The sequence below is a fragment of the Panthera uncia genome (genome assembly GCF_023721935.1).
Source record: "Panthera uncia isolate 11264 chromosome E2 unlocalized genomic scaffold, Puncia_PCG_1.0 HiC_scaffold_19, whole genome shotgun sequence".
NCBI classification, from domain to species: domain Eukaryota; kingdom Metazoa; phylum Chordata; class Mammalia; order Carnivora; family Felidae; genus Panthera; species Panthera uncia.
In genome coordinates, this window is record NW_026057588.1 from 5,948,113 (window position 1) to 5,969,396 (window position 21,284).

Sequence of the window (21,284 nt, forward strand, 5' to 3'; positions counted from 1 at the left end):
ATCTCGGTCTCTATTTCAAAATAAATAAACTTAAAAAAAATTAGAAGTTATATAAACGTTGCATTTACATTAATTTTATAAACCACTTGATGCTGCTTATAAACTTGGTTAAACACATCCAAATATATTGAGTTATACATATGAATATATCGTTTCATTCTGAAGTACTTCAAGTATTTGGTAATAACAATTAAACTTGGAACAAAGAAACTCAAGGGTTAATTATATAATGAAACAGGCAGAGAACACGCATAGAACACTCCTGCGTTGTACATATTAAAATTTAATACATGATAAGAGTAACTGCCACGATTTAAAATTGATAACATCAATGACAAGGCAGTCAGACATATGGCTGAAGGTATCCTGTTCTCAATGTCTGAGAGGTGTATTGTCTGTTATGTTAGACATATGACAGAACGCTCTCATGCATCATTTCCCCAAGGCCTCTTTCCTTAAGTTGTCTGGTATTTGGCTAAAGCCCACCACATTGAACGTGTTCCTAAGTTATTTCTGTGTGGATTTCCTGGCAAATACGTTACTTCAAGACCGGACTATATTTATTACCATAGGAAAGTACTTCTCTAGTGTGAATTAACATCTACTGAGGTCTTAACTTCTGGGCAAAGGCTTTCCTAGTCGTTCATGATCTGTGATGATCACGTGATAGGTCTTCTTCCCACTGAAGGCTTTCCTAGTCTGTCACATTCATAGAATCTATCTTAGTCAACACTTTTTAGATGTATAACGTCCTAAGATATTTTCATCAAGGCTGACTGCGCGAGCAGTTTTGTAAGTTTTTTGTCAACATAAAATGTGACACAACTGATCACTAAAGATAATACCATTCTTTGCATTCATTCTTCATTGCAAAATATTATCTTGAGGGCCTACAACTGGCAACAGGTTTTCCCAAAGTGACTATCTGTGAATTCTCTTGTGTTTAACAAGGATTGACAAGTGGGCAAAAGTTTTCCCACAATCACTGCATCCATAGGGCCTCTCTCCGGTATGTTTTCTTTGATGAACATTGAGCCCTGACTTGGTCGTGAAGGCTTTCCCACATTCCCTGCATTCAAATGGTTTCTCTCCTGTGTGAATTCTCTGATGGGTGATGAGATCATTTTTGCGCAAAGAAAATTTTCCACATTCGGTACATGCAAAGGAGGTTTTTCCCGTGTGAAATCTCTGATGTTGTACGAGGCAGGTCTTCTTCCGGAAGGCTTTATCACATTCGTTGCATTTGTATGGCTTCTCTCCGGTATGAGTCTGTTGATGTATACCTAGAGTACTCTTCATGGTGAAGCCCTTTCCACACTCACTGCATATATACGGTTTTTCTCCGGTATGGGTTCGCAAATGTGCAACGAGCATGCTTTTCCCAGTTAAGCCTTTGCCACACTCATTGCATATATAGGGTTTCTCTCCTGTATGAGTGCGCCTGTGCACGTTGAGATGACTCTTCTCTGTGAAGCCTTTTCCACATTCACTGCATATATAGGGCTTCTCTCCCGTGTGAGTTCGTTGATGTCCGACCAGCCGTATCTTTGCTGGAAAGCCTTTCCCACATTCACTGCATACGTAGGGTTTCTCGCCCGTATGAGTTCGCCGGTGTACAATCAGGCGGCTCTTCACGGTGAAGCCTTTCCCGCAATCACTGCATATGTAGGGTTTCTCTGCAGTATGAGTTCGCTGATGTACAATGAGATCACTCTTCATGGTGAAGCCTTTTCCACATACACCACACACATAGGGTTTCTCTCCCGTATGTGTTCGCTGATGTCTGATGAGCGGACTCTTCAAGGTGAAGCCTTTTCCACACTCACTGCATGTGTAGGGTTTCTCTCCTGTATGAGTTCGCTGATGTACGATGAGACAGTGCTTCATTGAGAAGCCTTTTCCACATTCACTGCATGTATACAATTTCTCTTCTGTATGAGTTTGCTGATGTGTGAGAAGACTGTTCTTCAGGGTGAAACCTCTCCCACATTCATCGCATATAAAAGGTTTCTCGCCAGTATGAGTTCGATGATGTGCAACAAGACGCCTCTTCTCAATGAAGCCTTTTCCACATTCGTTGCATATATATGGTTTCTCTCCTGTATGAGTTTTCTGATGCGTAGTGAGACTAAACTTTGTAGAGAAGGCTTTCTCACATAGACTGCATTCATGGGGCTTCTCTCCTGTATGAGTTCGCTGATGATAAACGAGCCGACATTTCTTGATGAACGCCTTCCCGCATTCATTACATGTATAAGGCTTCTGCCCCATATGAGTTTTCTGGTGTATGTTGAATTGTGATTTCTTAGGAAATGTTTTGTCACATTCAGTGCATTCATAATGTTTCAGTCCTGTATGAATTCTCTGATGTTCAATTAGCCTGGATTTTCTGGAGAATGCTTTCCTACACATACCGCATCCATGAGGTTTCTCTCTAGTATGAACTCTCTGATGATCAGTGAGCCGAGACACCTTGACAAAGGCTTTCCCACATTCACTGCATACATGGGCTTTCTGCGTATTTTGAGTTCTCTGTTGTTTCATGACCTGGGAATTATTATTAATGGGTTTTACACCTGCAGGAAATTTATTTACACTATAAAATTGTTCGTGGTTACCATAAAGAAGGGATTTCCCATCTTCATGAAACTCAGCAGAGTTCTCCAAATCACAGCTTATACTCTGGCTTTCCAAACTTGAATTTGATTTTAAAGGTTTTTCACGTAAATCAAACATATCATAATTTTGTTTCAACAGAAAATCACTTTCACTCTGGTTAAAAATGCTTGCAAATGTATTATGTTCACAGCATTGTTCCACACTCTTCTGAATGCTTCGATTTTGTAACTGACACTGCAGGGGATCATCAACTTTCCTGATTTCTAGGAGAGAAGAGAACAATGAATCACTCTGTCATCTCTCATAATCTTAGTTTGGAATAAAACTGTTTTAAAAAGGCCTTCATGTGAAGTAGTTATTTTAAGTGACAATCCTACAGGTGGTATAATAAGAAATACATTTGGTCTCTATCCACAGTTCTTGGTACAGAGCTTCTAAATGTCCTAACGGGAGTTTCTTTTGTTATTCATAACAAGCCCTTTCAATCACAACTGAGTTTATGCTAATGAGGCGATTTAGCATAGGGTTCCTACACAACCACGAAATGGGGCTGGTACCCAGAAAGACCAAGCGATTATAAGGTTGGAACTTTCAGCCCCACCCACCAAGAAAGGGAAAGGCAGGAGGAACTAGAGATTACAGCTGTACAGAAACTCTCGGGGCACCTGGGTGGCTCAGTCAGTTAAGCTCTTGACTCGACTTTGGCTCAAATCATGATCTCACGGTCTGTGATATTGAGCCCCATGTCAGGCTCTGTGCTGACAGCACGGAGCCTGCTTGGGATTCTCTCTTTCTCTCTCCCCCTCCCCTGCTCATTCTTTTTCTTTCAAAATAAGTAAACATTTTTTTAAAAAAAGCTCTATAGAAACTCTTAAATAAAATCTGATCAGCTTCTGGGTTGGTAAACACATCCGTGTGCCAGGAGGGTGGTGCACCCCAGTTCCATGGAGACAGAAGCTCCTGCATTCAGAAATCCTTCATACTTTGCCCTATGTACCTCTTCATTTGGCTGTTCATCTGTATCCTTTATAAATCCTTTATTAAGCTGGCAAACACAAGTGCTTCTCTGAGTTCTGTGAGCTACTCTAGCAAATTAATTGAACCCAAAGAGGGGGACATGGGCATCTACAATTTATAGCCAGATGGACAGAAGCATAGGTAACAATCTGGACTTGCAACTGACATCTGAAGTAGGGACAGACTTGTGGGACTGAACCTTTAGCTTATAGGATCTGACATTCTTTCCAGGTAGATAGTATCAGCATTGAGTTAAATCTGTAAAACATCCTGATTTTATTCTAGGTACAGACAACTGAAGCAAAGGATTAAGAAGGCATTGCAGTTTGTGAAGCACAGTTAAAGAAGCAGTGGAGAAGTAAGAGGTAGAGGAAATCAAGATATATTTAAAGAAAAGATAAGGTTCACTGATGGGCTCAACGGGAGAAGTGGGAAGAGGTTAATGAAAGCGAGGACTCATGGATCACTTCAGGAATTGTGTGGCTTGGGCTGCTGGACAAAATGTCTCTCACTAAAATAAGGAATATTACTGAAGTCCAGAATGAGGGGAAAATCTAGCATGCATTGTGAAACATGCATGCTAAATGTGAAGATGTTATCTTAAAATGTGAAATCACATCTTAAAATGTGAGATTTTTTTAAAAGTTGATTTATTTTGAGAGAGAGTGAGCACATGAGGGAAGGGAAGGGATAGAGAGAGGGAGAGACAGAATCCCAAGCAGGCTTTGTGTTACTGGAGGGCTCAAACTCATGAACCATGAGATCATGACCTGAGCCAAGATCAAGAGCCGGATGCTTAACCGAGTGAGCCACACAGGCACCCCTAGATTGTTGAATTGTACACCTGAAACTAATAGAACACTGTATGTTAATTATACTTGAATAAAAAAAAATCAGACTCAAGTTCTTGAAAAATTAGTAGAAATTCCATTTGCTATCACTTTAAATTTATTTTTATTATTTATTTATTTATTTTAACATTTATTCATTTTTGAGAGAGAGACAGAGAGACAGAGAGACAGAGAGAGTGAGTGGTGGAGGGGCAGAGAGAGAGGGAGGCACAGAATCCAAAGCAGGCTCCAGGCTCCGAACTGTCAGCACAGAGCCCGACGTGGGGCTCCAACTCATGAACTGTGAGATCATGACCTGAGCCGAAGTTGGACGCTCAATCTACAGAACCACCCAGGTGCCCCATTTTGCCATCACTTTACAAATTGAAAAGTAATAATACATGGGTACATCCAGTATCAGGGTGTGACTGAATTACAATAACAACAACAACAACAACAACAACAACAACAACAATGTCAGGGAGTGCTTCAGAGCCTGGAGCCTACTTCTGCATCTTTCTCTCTAACCCTCCCCTGCTCGTGCTCTGTCTCTCTCTCTCTCAAAAATAAATAATAAAAATTAAAAAAAAATCATGTGAAAACAAAAGCTTTAGGAAAATAAATGCAGTGATAACATCTAATAATTAAAGGAAAATCTGAATTAACAAAACCATGAAGGAAATCATTTGAAGCAGACATAACTTATGACCTAGTTTGGTCTGGCAATCATGTGGCATGTTAAAAAAGATATTTTCTTGTTAATTAAATAACCTCTGAGAGCTCAGCAAGCAGAGAACATTCAAGGTAACGCCAGGATGGGGACAATTTAAAATGTGTAGTTGTGTTGAACTCAAAGAGAACCTAAATTTTATTTTTTTTTAAGTTTATTTATTTATTTTTTGAGAAAGACAGAGACAGCACAAGCAAGGGAGAGGCAGAGACAAAGGGAGACAGAGAATCCCAAGCAGGCTCCGTGTTGCTAGCACAGAACCCGATGCTCTGTGGTTTGAGCCCACGAAGCCGCGAGATCATGACCTGAGCCGAAACCAAGAGTCGGATGCTCAACCGACTGAGCCACCCAGGCACCTCAAGAACCTGCATTTTAAAAAAAGGATGAAAAAAAAAATAAATAATAAATAATAAATAAAAATAAAAAAAGGATGAAGAGAAGATGATTCCTGTGCTCACACACAGAATGGGAAGTTACGGCTGGCTGCCATGAAGAAGGGTAAAATATATAGGATGAAAGCATGCATTAGACAATATTGAGAGAGAAGTCAATTGGACATCTTAAGAAAAGAGAAACGAGGTTGACTCACGGGAATGGAGGAAACTTAAGAGTGAGGAGAACTGAGAAGAAAACAAAAACAAAAGTATGGAGAACTTCAGGGGTTCCCGGGGTGGGGGTGGGGACAAAAAACGACATAAATGCACAGCAAAAGCTAGGTTACCATGGAGACCAAGTATCAAAGGAATAGTCAGAAGTTATGGAAGGAAATCATTATTTCCTGGTAAGCAGGCATAGTAGTGAGAAAAAAGTGGGGAAGTCAAAGTTGTTTTTTTCCAGAAAGGCCTGGAAAGTGGAATTTCACAGCAGGAGAGACACTGTCACAGTGGATGAAGATTAGAAAGTCCGAGGAAGAAGATGACTATGCAAAACAAACAAAAACAAGAAGTATATAAAGCAAACAGGGAACAGGGATCAGATCTCAAAAGAAAAAAAGGGATATATTTTCCTCGAAATTTCAACAAAGAAGAAGAGTTCCCATAGAGGAAAACAGATGTGGGGAGGGGCTGTCACAGCTGTGACGCCTTCTCTGTCTGACCAGGGTACTGCTTCTGCAGCCACCCTCCACCCTGCCAACTTCTCACTCACCTGGGCAGATTCGACTGTCGATCTCATCTTCTGTTGTCCAAAGTTCTCCTCCTTCCAACTTGGAGAGTGCATCTGGTTTGCTGGCGAGATACCCTGTTCGTGAGAAATGATAGAGGACTCAGTGGTTGGGGCACCGGGGTGGCTCAGTTGGTTCAGCGTCCGACTGTGGCTCGGGTCACGATCTCGTGGTTCGCGGGGTCAAGCACCATGTTGGGCTCTGCGCCAGCAGTGCGGAGCCTGCTTGGGACTCTCTCTCTCTCTCCCTTCTCTCTGCCCCTCCCTGACTCACACTTTCTCTCTCTCTCAAAATAAATAAATAACCAAAAAAAAAAAAAAAAGAAGAAGAAGACGACTCCGTGGCCTGGGGTATATCAGGAGGGCATAATGTTACATTTTAGGGAATAAACAATGTTTCACATCTGTAAACATCAAGGCTTTTCTCTCAAGAGAGGGGACATTATATTCTCTTGTCTGAGAGAAGAAAAGGATGCGAGAATCTATCATGTCAGAGTACTAAAGAGTTAAGTAGCTGAGAAAGAAAAAAACCACTGGCAGAGCACCCTGTGAGAGACACAGAGGAGTCGTCCTCACCCACGGACACCAAGTTCCTGTAGTTCTCCAGCATCACGTCCCGGTACAGGTCCTTCTGGGCGGGGGCCAGGAGCCGCCACTCCTCCCGGGAGAAGCCCACGGCCACGTCCTCAAATGTCAGGGATTCCTGTTATAACACAGTTACATTTAATGAAATGATGTTCTTTCAGTGATATGTAAAAAATGGATAAGGGAAACTATTCTGTTCATTTCACCATAAAGGAAGTTGGTGGTTTTTGTTCTTTAATACATGGTGATAGAATAAGAAATCTTGTAAAATATTATGTTACTGTGCAGTCTTCTCCTCATCAAACAAAGTTGAAAATCAGAGAAAGTTTCTGTAATATGTACCATTAAATCCTCTTGCTGGTGTAAGAACATCTGTATAAATTTGAGCATCTATTTGCCAATATGGAAGTACGTAGATGAATAACACAGATTTCTAAGTTCACCACGAGCATGTGAACCAATACCAAAATCAGTGATGAAGACTGCAGATATGCTAGAATCACCAGAAAACCCATACTAATTTCAGTGGTTAATATACTAAACAAAATAAAGGAACCGTATAATACATGTATAAAGCAAAGAGATTAATGATCAAGCAAATTTATAAAAAAAACTACAAATATACTTATAGACACATAGATGTACATAGACAAATATATATATGTATGTGTGCATATCATTAGGCAGAGTTAACACTCCAATAGAAACAATGAAGAAACAGCTGCAGGAACCACGTTTTTACATTTATGAGAAGTAAGGGCAGTTAAGGCCTTTACTCACCACAACAGATCTATGAAGAACGATCAAAGACCTATGTGAACTTCAAACCTATGTGTCATGAAACATTAACATTCCCTCAAGGAACTAGTCTGTTTTCTCCTCACAGTCGATGCCTGTGATACTGTGATATAATAAGAGGTATATATTTGGTATTCATCTCCAGTTCCTAGCACAAAGCTCCTAAAGCCTTTAGAAGGGCTTGCGGTGGGAGGGACACCTTGTGTTATTTGTAACAAGCCCCTTTCAACCATACCCGAATTTATATTAACGAGGTAACTCTGGTGGGCCCCTAGATACCCTAAGGATGTGGCTGGTTGCTATGAGAACCAAGCTATTGATTAGAGGGCTGGAAGTGTCAGCCCTACCCCAGGGTAGGGAGGGGAGAGGAACTGGAGATTGAGATAATCACTAAATGCCCAGTGATTTCATCAATCGCCTCTACATAATGAAACTTCCATAAAAAACACTAAACTACAGGGCTGGGGTGTTTCCATGTTGGTTAACACATCAAGGTGCTGGGAGGGTGGCTTGCTTGGAGATGGCATGGAAGGTCCTCGCCCCTTCTCCCATACCTTGCCCTATGCTTCTCTTCCATTTGGTTGTTCCCATCTTGTAGCCTTTATAATAAACTGGTAAATGTGAAGTAAAGTGTTTTCCTGAGTTACGTGAGCCATTGGAGTGAATTCTCGAACCCAAGGAAGGGATTGTGGGAACTGCCTATTTGTAGCCAAGTCAGAAGTATGGGTACCCTGGGCACCTAATGCTTGGCATCTGTAATGAGGTCAGTCTTGTGGGACTGAGCCCTATAAATTTGTGGAGTACGACAGTAACTCCAGGTAGTTAGCGTCAAGATTGAATCAGATTGTACACAGTGGTGTCTAGAGAGTTGAGGAACTGGTCGTTGGTATGAAAAAATTCACATGTTTGGTATCAGAAGTGTTGGCAGTAGAAACAGATCACAGTAACTAATGCCTGCCATGTAACTTACCAAGATTCTCTCATGATGGCTGTCAGAGATATGTGCAACATTGACAGGTATCGTGACCTACAGGGTCTTGCACAATCACATATATTCCAACAAGAGCCACAAAGTATGAATCCTATGAAAAATATGTTCCTGATCCTACTTGGCCCAGATTTCTCCAGATCCTGCTATTCTCAATTCAAACTTTTTTGTTTAATTGCACTGATTTTTTTTTTTTTTTCTACAGGCCTCTACAAATCCATTGGGGGAGGGGGAGGAAAGAATAAAAGAAACCAAAAGTCACCTGGGCCTGGATCATCTTCTTCTGATTTTGGGAAATGGCTGCTAACCGGGATGCTCTGTCTTTAGCTCTTCTGGATCAGCTCTAAATTTCTGTTCAAAAATCTCAGTCTCCAGTCAAAGGTTTCCCCAGAAATGCTGATGCCTAAGTCTTGGAATCTTCTCCTTTTTCCCTGGATTCCTCTTGTCCCTGGGGAGCCAGCACCTACAGGCTGAAAAGCAAATTACTCTGAGCGGCACAATCTCTTTAGGCCCAAATATTGTCACTGTCGCTATGCATTCACCTTAAACCAAGGCCCCCAAAGATCTGTCTTTTTGAAAAGAGAGGGAAAAAAACCACAAGATGAAGGGGTGGGCCTATGCCGGAGGACCGCGCCTCCTCCTCTTGAGTAACAGGACTCCCACCCTTCCCTAGCCAATCGGCCAAGGCCACGACCCTTCCCCAGCCAATCGGCTGAGGCCACAGCCATTACCTCACCAACTGCCCCTAGACCCCAATAAAACCTTTGTGCTTTTGAAACTCGCTCTCTCTCCCTGGTATCTCACCGCTGTGTGGGTACAGGTAGGGGATTGAGCTCGAGCTAGCTCGAATAAAGGCTCTTTTGCTTTTGCATCGGACTCGGCTCCCTGGTGGTCTTTGGGGATCACGAATTCTGGGCATAACAAAGAGACTCTTCATGATAGAGAAGAAACTGAGGAGTGATGGAGGGAGGTGGGTGGGGGATGGGCTAGATGGGTGCTGGGTGCTAAGGGGGGCACTTGGGATGAGCACTGGGTGTTGTATGTTTAACCAACTGAGCCACACAGGCGCCCCCCACTGGCTGTGGTATGCAAGTGATGAATCACTGAATTATACTCCTTGAAACCAATATTGCACAGTGTGTTAACTAAAATTTAAAAATTAAAAAAAAATCGGTCTTTTTATTAAGTGCTCTGGGCCAAGTGGCAGGGGCCTCCTCAGGCACATCATTTTTAGGAAAGAGGACACACAGACAGTAAGAGATACACATTTTTATCTTAAATCATGCATGTCCATCTACCTCTGCAAAAGTCTTTTTACATCCTAGGGGACATACACTTTGGTTTTGAGAACATCATGCTAATAAGCAAATAATAACACATTGTCTTCATAATTTCTCATTGCCATCCAGTTCTTCATACTCTGTAGAGTATTATAAGTATAAACCTGTATAGGATAGTTGGCAAAAACATTCTTTGGAAATAGAACTGAATTTTCAGGCGAAAGCACACAGTATTCTTCATCAGAAGACCTGTGTTACAGCAAATAAGAAGGTTCTTCAAGCAAAAGGAAAGGATCTTCCAATGCAAGCAGAGGAGCAAGGAGTCAAGAGAAATAAAACTGGTAAATAAGAGTTGAAGTCAGTCAGTACCAACTGGAAACATAATAATGATCATCTCTCAGAAGGTTTTAAAAACATGAAGAGTTAAGATATTCCATGACAGGGGCACCTGGGTGGCTCAGTCAGTTAAGTGTCAGACTTTGGCTAAGGGCATGATCTCGAGTTTCAGGGGTTCGGGCCCCACGTCGGGTTCTGTGCTGACAGCTCAGAGCCTGGAGTGCTTAGGATTCTGTGTCTCCCTCTCTCTTTGTATGCCCCTCCCCCGTTCACACTCTGTATCTCTCTCTCTCTCTCTCTCTCTTTCAAAAATAAACATTAAAAAATATTAATGATAAAATAAAATAAATAAAGTAAAAAATAAAGTATTCCATGGCAGCATATAACATAGAAGTGGTGAATGAAAAACTGTTCTAAAATCTCTGTATAGGGGCGCCTGGGTGGCGCAGTCGGTTAAGCGTCCGACTTCAGCCAGGTCACGATCTCACGGTCCCTGAGTTCGAGCCCCGCGTCAGGCTCTGGGCTGATGGCTCAGGGCCTGGAGCCTGTTTCCGATTCTGTGTCTCCCTCTCTCTCTGTCCCTCCCCCGTTCATGCTCTGTCTCTCTCTGTCCCAAAAATAAATAAATGTTGAAAAAAAAAATTTTTTTAAATAAAATAAAATCTCTGTATAGACAGAGAAGAATATAAAAGTACTAATTACCATAATACTTCGACAAATACAAACTGTATGTTATTTTGCAATCTCTAGTGTGAATAAAACTAATATATATATTTTTAAACATACATAACTACATTTTAAAAGGGAAAAAAATATAATGCACATGGCTTCTGTAGCAACTACTCAACTATACTACTATAGCTCAAAAGCAGTCATATTAAAAAAAAAAAAATAGGTGTGGCTGAGTTCCCATAAGACTTTATTAACAAAAACAGGCACAGGCCCAGATTCAGTTCATGGGCTCTACTTGCCCAACTCCAAATGAGAACGCAAAAGCCACATAATCATCTAAATCAAGGGTCAGTAACACAGGGCCTAGACCACCTGTTTTTGTAAATAGTTTTGTGGGAATACAGCCAGATCCACTTGTTGACCATTCTCTCAGGCTTTCACACTCTATCTACAAAGGTGGAGTTGAGAATTTACATCTGAAAACATTACCCAGTACCACACACTTTGAAAAAATAATCAAAGATGACTTTTGAATATAGAAAGAGGTATGGGCGTCTGGGTGGCGCAGTCGGTTAAGCATCCGACTTCAGCCAGGTCACGATCTCGCGGTCTGTGAGTTCGAGCCCCGCGTCAGGCTCTGGGCTGATGGCTCGGAGCCTGGAGCCTGTTTCCGATTCTGTGTCTCCCTCTCTCTCTGCCCCTCCCCCGTTCATGCTCTGTCTCTCTCTGTCCCCAAAATAAATAAAAAACGTTGAAAAAAAAATTTTAAAAATAGAAAGAGGCAAATCATCAGTATTCACCTAACACGTCTGTGTACATCTTTAGTCAGGTGGCTGGCTACAACATTTAAATAGAAAAATTCTAGGGGCGCCTAGGTGGCTCAGTTGGTTAAGCGACTGACCCTCCATCTCAGCTCAAGTCATGATCTTGAGGTTGGTGAGTTCAAGCCCGGAGTAGGGCTCTGCACTGACAGTGCAGAGCCTGCTTGGAATTCTCTTGCCTACTCTTTCTGCCCCTACCCCACTTGCTTGCTCTCCTCTCTCAAAATAAATAAGTAAACTTAAAAAAAATTTTTTTTTTAATTCTAGGGGCGCCTCAGTGGCTCAGTTGGTTGGGCGTCTTGACTCTTGATTTCGGCCGTCTTAGGATCACGCCCTGTGTCAGGCTCTGTGCTGAGCATGGAGCCTGCTTAGGATTCTCTCTCTCAATGTCTCTCTCTCTCTCTCTCTCTCTCTCCCTCTCTTTCCCCCTCTGCCCTGTTCCCCCACTCACACTCTCTCTAAAAATTAAAAAAAAAAAAAAAATCTAGACCATTTTAAAGCATACACAGGTCAAGGTCAGTATTAAAGAGCAGGACATTTCATGGGGATAATTTAACATTTTTAAAGTTTATTTAGTTACCTATTTATTTATTTATTCTTAGAGAGAAAGCCCGAGCAGAGAAGAGGGGAAAAGGGAGAGAGAGAATCTTAAGCAGGCTCCACACGCAGCACAAGCCTGACTCGGGCTTAACACAGAGTCAGATGCGGCTGCTCAATCGACTTAGCCACCCAACCACACCTAACATTCACTTAGGCAATAAAAGTATCACCAGTAACCGAAAAATCCACTTCTAAGAACTTCTGAAAAGAAATACTGACAACAGTGTAATATTTGAGAGGTCATTTTTAGTTCCTCATTATCTTTTTTCATAAGAGCACTTATGTTTTAAGTCAGAAAATTATTGGCATTCTACATTTAAATTGCTGTTGCTAGATCATTAATGTAAGTTCACAACTTTACTTTAAAAAAGAGAGAGAAGTAAGGAAGGAGGTAGGGAGAGAGAAAATGAGTTACACATACAAATTTCACACAGCACAAAACCATAAATATGGGGAAATTATCAGCCTTTTTACTCAAATACACTAGGCTCCTGCCATCACAGACCACAATTTTAGGTATTTTACTACACTTCTCTTCAAAACAACCCTGAGGGAGAGAGTTTAACTTCTCTTTTTGCCAAGTGGTTAAGAGACACAGGTCACACCCATCACACAATGGAATTGAAAAATCAGATTAAGGGGCACCTGGGTGGCTCAGTCGGTTAAGCGGCCGACTTCCGCTCAGGTCATGATCTCACGGTCCGTGAGTTCAAGCCCCGAGTCGGGCTCTGTGCTGACAGCTCAGAGCCTGCAGCCTGTTTCAGATTCTGTGTCTCCCTCTCTCTGACCCTCCCCCGTTCATGCTTTGTCTCTCTCTGTCTCAAAAATAAATAAACGTTAAAAAAAAAAAATTAAAAAAAAAAAGAAAAATCAGATTAATTTCGTTCCAAAATTCACTTTCATTCCACTTCACAACAGGCCAAGACTATTTGTAAATAAAATCTCTGTTCATTAAGTAAACAAAGGAAACAAGTAAAAAGCTATTGGAACGCTATTAATCATGTAATTGCAGAGGCATTTAGAGTACTGGCAGTGATCTGCAACTGTCTTTAAAATGCACCAACACCGGGGCACCTGGGTGGCTCAGTCGTCTAAGCGTCCGACTTGGGCTCAGGTCATGATCTCACGGTCTGTGAGTTCGAGCCCGGACTTGGGCTCTGTGCTGACAGCTGGGAGCCCGTCAGCTGGGAGCCTGGAGGCTGCTTCCGATTCTGTGTCTCCCTCTCTCTCTGCCCCTCCCCCACTAGTGCTCTGTCTCTCTCTCTCTCTCAAAAATAGATAAACATTAAAAAAATAAAATAAAATGCACCAAAACCAACAAGAAGACTGATTCATGAAAAGAAGATGGATAGAGGCTCAGGTAACTAATTGGTAGAGCTAGTCTAGTCCGAAGTTAATGGTAAAATCTAGGTGGTAGGTATATGAATGGTTACTTTAAAATTCTTTCAGTATGTATGTGTGAAAATGTTCTACACTAAAATGTTGGGTGGAGAGAAAGATACTGTAATTAGAATTTAGTAGGGTGGCCAAGAAGCAAATAAGTATTTACAGTTAATTGATCTTTTACATTACAGAAAATGATAAGGAAAAGGGAGTCAGAAAGTAATAACACGCGTACAACTGCAGTAAAAATAAACAGTTTATATTGGAAACGAAAGGCTGGGGAACAAATCCAAGGGTATAAATGCATAATCATAAACTGTCCCCCAAATGATACCTAAACATCTCAAACATTTCATCTCTATATAGATTATACATAGGCAAATGCTTAATACGAATCCACTCACAATATCACCGGTTCACACGTTAAAAACAATCTGTGTTTATTATACGAAATAAGGCCAAGGAGAAAATCATAGTACCATTTACACAACTTATCTGAATTATGAATATTAAGCACATAATCTAAAAGCCTCAAATTGAAATCTACTAAAATGTTGACAAGGATTATCCCTTGTGAACGGAACGTACAGTGTGATAAGAACGTACAGTCTGGTAAGAGATTTTACTTGGGTCAGAATCTGAAAAGAAATATCCAAGAGGAATGTGCAAGGAATCTCGGAGGACAAAAGAGAAAAGGCGGCAACTTCAACATAAAACTGCTATTAGATAGGCTGGCTCGTTCATCTCGGCAAAAACTTTCATTCCTGGGAGTCCGAGGGTACGAAGTGGCGCCGGCTGCCAAAAAACCAGAGCTGAAAAAAGGACCCGGGGCGAAAGGGCAGAAGCGGGGACGCACACCCGCTGTCGTTGGCGGCAGCCCAGGCCCGAGCTCCGCACGCCGCGGCCAAGCCCCCCGCCTCCAGGCGCAGCCCACGCTCCCACCCGTACCCCCGACGCACCCGGCGGCCCCCGCGTGAGCTCCACGGACCCCGACCCGTGAGCCCCGAACCAGCTCGTCTCTGAGCCCCGAACAAAACCCGCTCCACTTGCAGCTGACCGCCACCACCCTCCCGCTCGCAATCTCTGAGCCCCAGCGAGTAAACGGCCCCCAAATGTGCCCTCTGCACCCGGTCGCTGTTCCCGAGAAATCTTTACCCACGAACTACGAGAGCACCTCCTGACCGAGACCACGGGCACCGCAAGCGCACACCCTAACACGGAAGAACACCCACCCACGGTCTCCTCCCGCAAGAATTCCACCCACCCCAGGCAGACGCTGACGAACCCTCCCCGGCCACAGTCCGCGAACGCACCTGATTCTCGCCACACGCCACTGCGACCGACCGGCACCTGAACTTACTTCGCTGAACTTCGTCCGCGTCCCTCAGCACCGCGGGGCTGCGGCCAACAAGGGTCTGAAGCATTTCTAGAGAAAAGACAACTGGACCCTGGCTCTGCCGCTGCGGCAACATGGCCGCACCCTGGCCATGCCCCGTGGGGGCAGCCATCTTGGATCTCGGCCCTACGGGGCGCCAAGAGCCCGATTCCGCGCCCGCCGGCAGGGGCGGCTGGGAAAGTGAAAGGGCCGGTCAGTCCCGGCAGAAACGCACAGGTGGGAGGCGCAAAGCTGGAGCTTACGCCAGGCAAAAAACGGTGCGGGGAAAATCCCTTTCAGCGAGCGGACTGGAAAATTAAAATTAGGACACGGCTCGGTTGGCGTGGTCCTGTTAACAGGAAGTGGAGGTATTTGTACAGCACAGAACTCACAGAAGCCTCCTCGGGGGAGTTTCCAGCAGAAATGGGTTTGAAGCGACTTTTGGACGGAGAACAACGTTCGCAGAAGCTCTGAGGGCACAGGGATGACGGTCACTGATTAGGAAAGAAAACCGCTGGAACGCGCCAGTTAGGCGTGGGCAAGAGTAATGGGGTGGGAAGGCCACTAAGGCCAGCGAAAGTGAGAGAAGATCAATGCCCAGGGAAGGGCGGAGCCTAGGCTGCACACTGAGCTTTTCCTGGGTCCAGAGAGGAAGGCAGGGCTCTGAGGACCAGTGGCCAGGAATAGGCAACTGTGACAGCTTCCACAAGAATAAAAGTTGTGTAAAAAAAAGAATGTTATACCACATGTGTCAATTGCGAAAAGCATCAACAATCACAGCAATATAAATCCTAAATTTGGATCCAACTGAACCTGTCATATATATTGGAAGAATGGAGGGAAAGGACAGGAAAGGCCTGAGTGTGTGTGTGTGTGTGTGTGTGTGTGTGTGTGTGTGTGTAAGAGAAACCGCCAAACTTTTCCAGAGTCAATGTGTCAGTTTCCATTCCTATGATCAATACATGAGATCCACTCTTCCACACCCTATTACAAAAGGAATAAGAGAAAGGCCAACCTAATTTTTTAAATAACTAAATAATAAACAGGCCATTTACTTTTAAAAGTCGCAAGTACTCATAACAAGTTTTAAAATGCGTCTAATATTCAAATAAATGCAAAATAAACATGAAACAAAAACATTTTAAACCTTAACATTCATGATGAGCAACATTCACAGTGGCGAGGCCATGTGGATAAAGGCACTCTTATGCTAAGCCTAAGTTTTATTTTTTCTCATCTGCATAGTAGGTAACTGTTGTCCACCATGTACAGCTTTGAATTAATTGAGGTTATTATCATGCTTATCACAGTTCTAAGTTTAAAAGATGCACACCACATTTAATAAGTTTTAGGTATTTGGTATGTTTAGGACGACAGGCTTCAGACCAGAGTATGTAAATTAGTAAAATGTTTTTAGAGTACAATCTGCAATTATCCAATTTAAGCTTTTCATTCTCCTTGAGCCAGGGATTAATATTAAGAATTGATTCAGTAGAAATTAATCTTTTTGAGAACAAACATGTACAAGGATATTTATGGTATAAATTTTGACAAATGTAAGGAAATAAAACACTCTTGTGATTCTTAAATTTACTCTTGCAGGGCGCCTGAGTGGTTCAGTCGGTTAAACGTCCAACTCTCGATTTTGGCTCAGGTCACAATCTCACAGTTCATGAGTTCGAGTCCCACATCCGGCTCTGCACTGACAGTTCAGAGCTTGCTTGGGATTTTCTTTCTCCCTCTCTCTCTGCCCCTCGCTTGCTTGTTCTCTCTCTCAAAAATAAACATATTTAATTTAAAAAAATAAATTTATCCTTCCATCTCTATATTCACACTTTTGGATAGCATCCCCTCCTAGGGACTCTGACTAATGTGTCCAATAAGACAGTAACAAACAGGACAGAACCAGACTTGCTCAGTGAGGTATGGTATATGGTTCTCTTGAAGCTCCTCTAACACATTATACTAGAGCCCAGGCTAGCCTCTTGCAGCATGAGATTGTGAATGACCCCATCCATTCCAGGGACACTTAGACGTGTAAAAAAAAAAAAAAAAAAAAGCCATCTAGCTCATGCAGCCCCAGTCGAAACAGCCCACACTAGACAATCCAACCCTAGACCCACACAACAGAATTGGTAAATGTCTTTAGACATTAACTTTTAGGAAAGTAGTTTTGTAATGCAGTCAAAAGAAACAAATACCAGTATGAATGTACACCGGTAGGTGATTTGTTAAATCAGAGATGTCTCTTCATGAACAACCTACAGACATACTGTAAACTGGTGCAGCCACTGTGAAACAGTACGGAGGTTCCTCAAAAAATTAAAAACAAAACTACAATATGATCCACCAATTCTCCTGTATCCACTCAAATGGAATGAAGTCACTGTTTCAGAAACACAGCCGTACCCCCACGTTCACTGCAGTATTGTTTACAATAGCCATGCATCAAAAGCTAAGTGTCCTATACAAACGAATGGATTTAAAAAATGTGGTACAGGCACAAACACACACAACTGAATATTCAGCCATAAAAAAGAAAACCTTGGGACACCTGGGTGGCTCAGTTGGTTAAGCATCCAGCTCTTGGCTTCAGCTCAGGTCACGATCTCACGGTTTGTGAGGCTGAGCCCCGTGTTGGGCTCTGCACTGACAGCGTGGAGCCTGCTTGGGATTCTCTCTTTCTCCCTCTCTCTGACCTGCCCCCAATTGTGCCCTCTCAAAATAAATAAACTTAAAAAAAAAAAGAAAAGAAGAAAATCCTGTCATATATGACTCATGAATAGATCCTAAGGGTATTATGCTGAGTGAAATAAATCAGAGAAAGACAAATACTGTATGATCTTATTTATATATGGAATCTAAAAAAAAACCCCAAACTCCTAGATACAGAAAAAAATTTGGTTGTGACAGGCAGGGGTGGGGGTGGGATGTGGATGAAATGGGTGAAGGTGATCAAAAGGTACAAACTTCCAGTTATAAGATAAATAAGTCTGTAATAATAGTAGTAATGATGTGTGGAATATCGTTAGCCATTAGGGAGACCCAAGTTAAGCTCCAGATCGGTTACTACTATATACCTAATAAAATGGTTAATGTAAAATATAACGACAATACCAAGTGCTGGTGAGGATGGAGAGCAACTGAGTCTCTCCTATGCTGCTAGTGGAATGGCTAAAATAAAATCTACCGCTGACCCTTGAGCAACGTGGGGTTGAACTGCATGGGTTCACTTACATGCAGGGTTGTTTGTTTTTTTTTTACAGTAAAGCACTATAAATGTACTTTCTCTTCCTTGTTTTTGTTTTTCTTAGGCTTTGTAAATTTTTTAACATTCCAGTATAATTAACATACAGTGTTATACTAATTTTAGGTGTATAATACAGTGATTCAACAATTCTATAAATTACTCAGTGCTCACCATAAGTGTACTCTTAATCCCCATGTTTTTACCCATTCCCCTACCCACCTCCCCTCCTAGTAACCCTCAGATTGTTCTCTATATTTAACAGTCTGGTTTTTTGGTCTTTTTTTTTTTTGCTTTATTCGTTTGTTTCTTTAATTCCATGTATGAGTAAAATCATATGGTATTTTTCTTTCTTCCCCAAAAGTCTGATTTTAACATTTTCTTTTCTATTGCTTACTTTAAGAATACAGTATATAATACATACAATATACAAAATATGTGTTAAGCAACTATTTATGTTATTGGTAAGGCTCCCGGTCAACAGTTGGCTATTAGTAAAGTTATATGTGGATTTTCAACTGCGTGGGGGTCGGTGCCCCTAACCCCTACATTATTCAAGGGCCAAGTATACTGAATGCCCAGTGCTGGAGAGGATGTGGAACAGTATTTCATACACTGCTGGTGAGAATGTAAAAGAGCACAGGGACATTGGAAGAGACTAGTTTCTTAAAAGGCTAAACACAACTTACCATACATCCCAACAATCATACACTTGAATATTTATTGTAGAGGAATTAAAATTTATGTTCACACAAAGCCCCGTATGCAGATTTCATTCCATCTTTATAACAGTTGAAACCAGGAAATCTCAAGTGAAGGGAAAGGGGCACCTGGGTGGCTTAGTCAGTTAAGCTTCAGATTTCAGCTCAGCTCATGATCTCACGGTTCATGAGTTCAAGCCCCATCATCGGTGAGCCCGAGACCCACTTTGGGTGAACTTGTGTTGCGCTGCAGGTGAGCCCCGCTTCTCTCTCCATCTCTCTCCCGTTCTGCCCCCTGCTCACGTGCGTTCTTTCTCTCAAAAATTTTTTTAATTTAAAAAATTTAAAAAAATAAAGGGAAAAATAAACTGGTCATGTGTATTACTAATAAAATGTGTCAGTAATGACACATTTGTATGTGTACTACTCACGATAATAAAACCATCCAGCAACTCAAGTAAGTCTTCAGAGCAATTTGCGAATGACAAAAACATGAAAAGTTTACATGCTCCCTATTAATAAAAAATTATAAATTTGTACATAGTCAATAATATTGTAATAACCTTTATCAAAATTATAAAATTATATAAATACAATATATCTACAAAATATATAAAATCCAGTTATAAAAATGATTTTTATAGCATTCATAGAATTACACGGTTATACTGATGGAAAATATAAGTGGTTGCAGGAGGTAGGTCTGGATAAAGGGTATGAACATAAAAAGGGAGAGACTCTGTGTTGATTACAGTTTTACATCCTGGTTGTGGTAGTGGTTTACATGACTCTCTATAATGTAATAAAGCTGCTTAGAATTACAACCTAAAAAAACAAAACAAAACAAAAACTATGAAAATCTAATGAAATCCAAATAAGGTTAAGGGTTTAGCTAACAGTACACTACCAATGTCATTTTCCTAGATTCAACAACAAAGTGTGGTTTACATACTGGGAGACATTAGGTAAAGGATACTAGGGAAGTCTCTGGACTATCTTGCAATTTCTTCTAAGTTAAAATGATTTCAAATTAAACATTTTCAAAAATAACTTGGGGGTTGCCTGGGTGGCTCAGTTGGTTGAGCATCCAACTTTGGCTCAGTTCATGATCTCCTGATTGGCGAGTGTGAGCCCCACATTGGGCTCTGTGCTGACAGCTCAGAGCCTGGAGCCTACTACAGATTCAGTGTCTCCTCTCTCTCTGCCCCTCCCCTGCTTGTGCTCTGTCTCTCTCTCTCTCTCAAAAGTAAATAAACATTAAAAAACAAAATTAAAAAAAAACTTGGAAGGTGGTTTTATAAAATATCTGGTCATAATTAAAAACTGAGTTAAGCAAGTACAAATATCTGCTATCATAAATTTAAAAGTTTCCTTTTAAAATACTTCAAAATACAGGGCGCCTGGGTGGCTCGGTCGGTTAAGCATCCGACTTCGGCTCAGGTCATGATCTCACGGTCCGTGAGTTTGAGCCCCACGTCGGGCTCTGTGCTGACCGCTGAGAGCCTGGAGCCTGTTTCAGATTCTGTGTCTCTCTCTCTATGCCCCTCCCCTGTTCATGCTCCGTCTCTCTCTGTCTCAAAAATAAATAAACATTAAAATTAAAAAAAAAAAAAAATACTTCAAAATACTCGGGGCGCCTGGGTGGCTTGGTCGGTTAAGCGTCCAACTTCGGCTCAGGTCATGATCTCACGGTCTGTGAGTTCGAGCCCCGCGTCGGGCTCTGTGCTGACAGCTCAGAGCCTGGGGCCTGTTTCAGATTCTGTGTGTCCCTCTCTCTCTGACCCTCCCCCGTTCATGCTCTGTCTCTGTCTCAAAAATAAATAAATGTTAAAAAAAAAATTTTTTTTAATAAAAAAAAATACTTCAAAACACTAAATTTACAAATCATATAATACAGGGTAGTCCTAGAACACTCCATAGAACAATAAATATTAGTCAATGATGAAGAAAGCAGACTAACTTTTAAACTATGGAATTAGTGACAAGGCAACTAGAAAAGGGTTCCCAAGTATCATCTGAAAATGCACATGAGGTGAATTACCTGATGTATACAATGAGGTCAGACTTGCAATATTTAAAAGCACTCAAACAGGGGTACCTGGGTGGCTCAGTTGGTTAAGCGTCCAACTTTGGCCTAGTTG

General features: G+C 41.8%; 1 protein-coding gene across 3 annotated transcripts; it reads right to left on the minus strand.

Moving 5' to 3' along the window:
• Positions 1–265: 265 nt before the first annotated feature.
• On the minus strand, positions 266–15,346 carry LOC125915496 (zinc finger protein 615-like). Of its 3 annotated transcripts, none has more exons than XM_049621378.1 (5): positions 15,181–15,346; positions 8,991–9,198; positions 6,934–7,060; positions 6,343–6,435; positions 266–2,882 (listed from the first exon to the last, which is right to left on the minus strand). In XM_049621378.1, exons 2-5 carry the CDS (start codon positions 9,003–9,005, stop codon positions 922–924), a joined length of 2,196 nt encoding a protein of 731 aa, XP_049477335.1. In that variant the 5' UTR covers positions 9,006–9,198; positions 15,181–15,346; the 3' UTR covers positions 266–921. The 3 variants fall into 3 exon arrangements, with proteins under 3 accessions (XP_049477335.1, XP_049477333.1, XP_049477334.1); XM_049621376.1 differs by having other exon boundaries at positions 15,134–15,346; XM_049621377.1 differs by lacking the exon at positions 15,181–15,346 and having other exon boundaries at positions 8,991–11,556.
• Positions 15,347–21,284: the final 5,938 nt, after the last annotated feature.

Bases quoted from the DNA above. Each gene is read 5' to 3' on its own strand.
- LOC125915496 (XM_049621378.1), bottom strand. The intron at 6,436-6,933 runs GTGAGGACGACT...TCTCACGAACAG, and splicing joins CAGGAACTTGGTGTCCGTGG to GGTATCTCGCCAGCAAACCA. The intron at 2,883-6,342 runs GTGAGTGAGAAG...CTTCTCTCCTAG, and splicing joins CGACAGTCGAATCTGCCCAG to AAATCAGGAAAGTTGATGAT.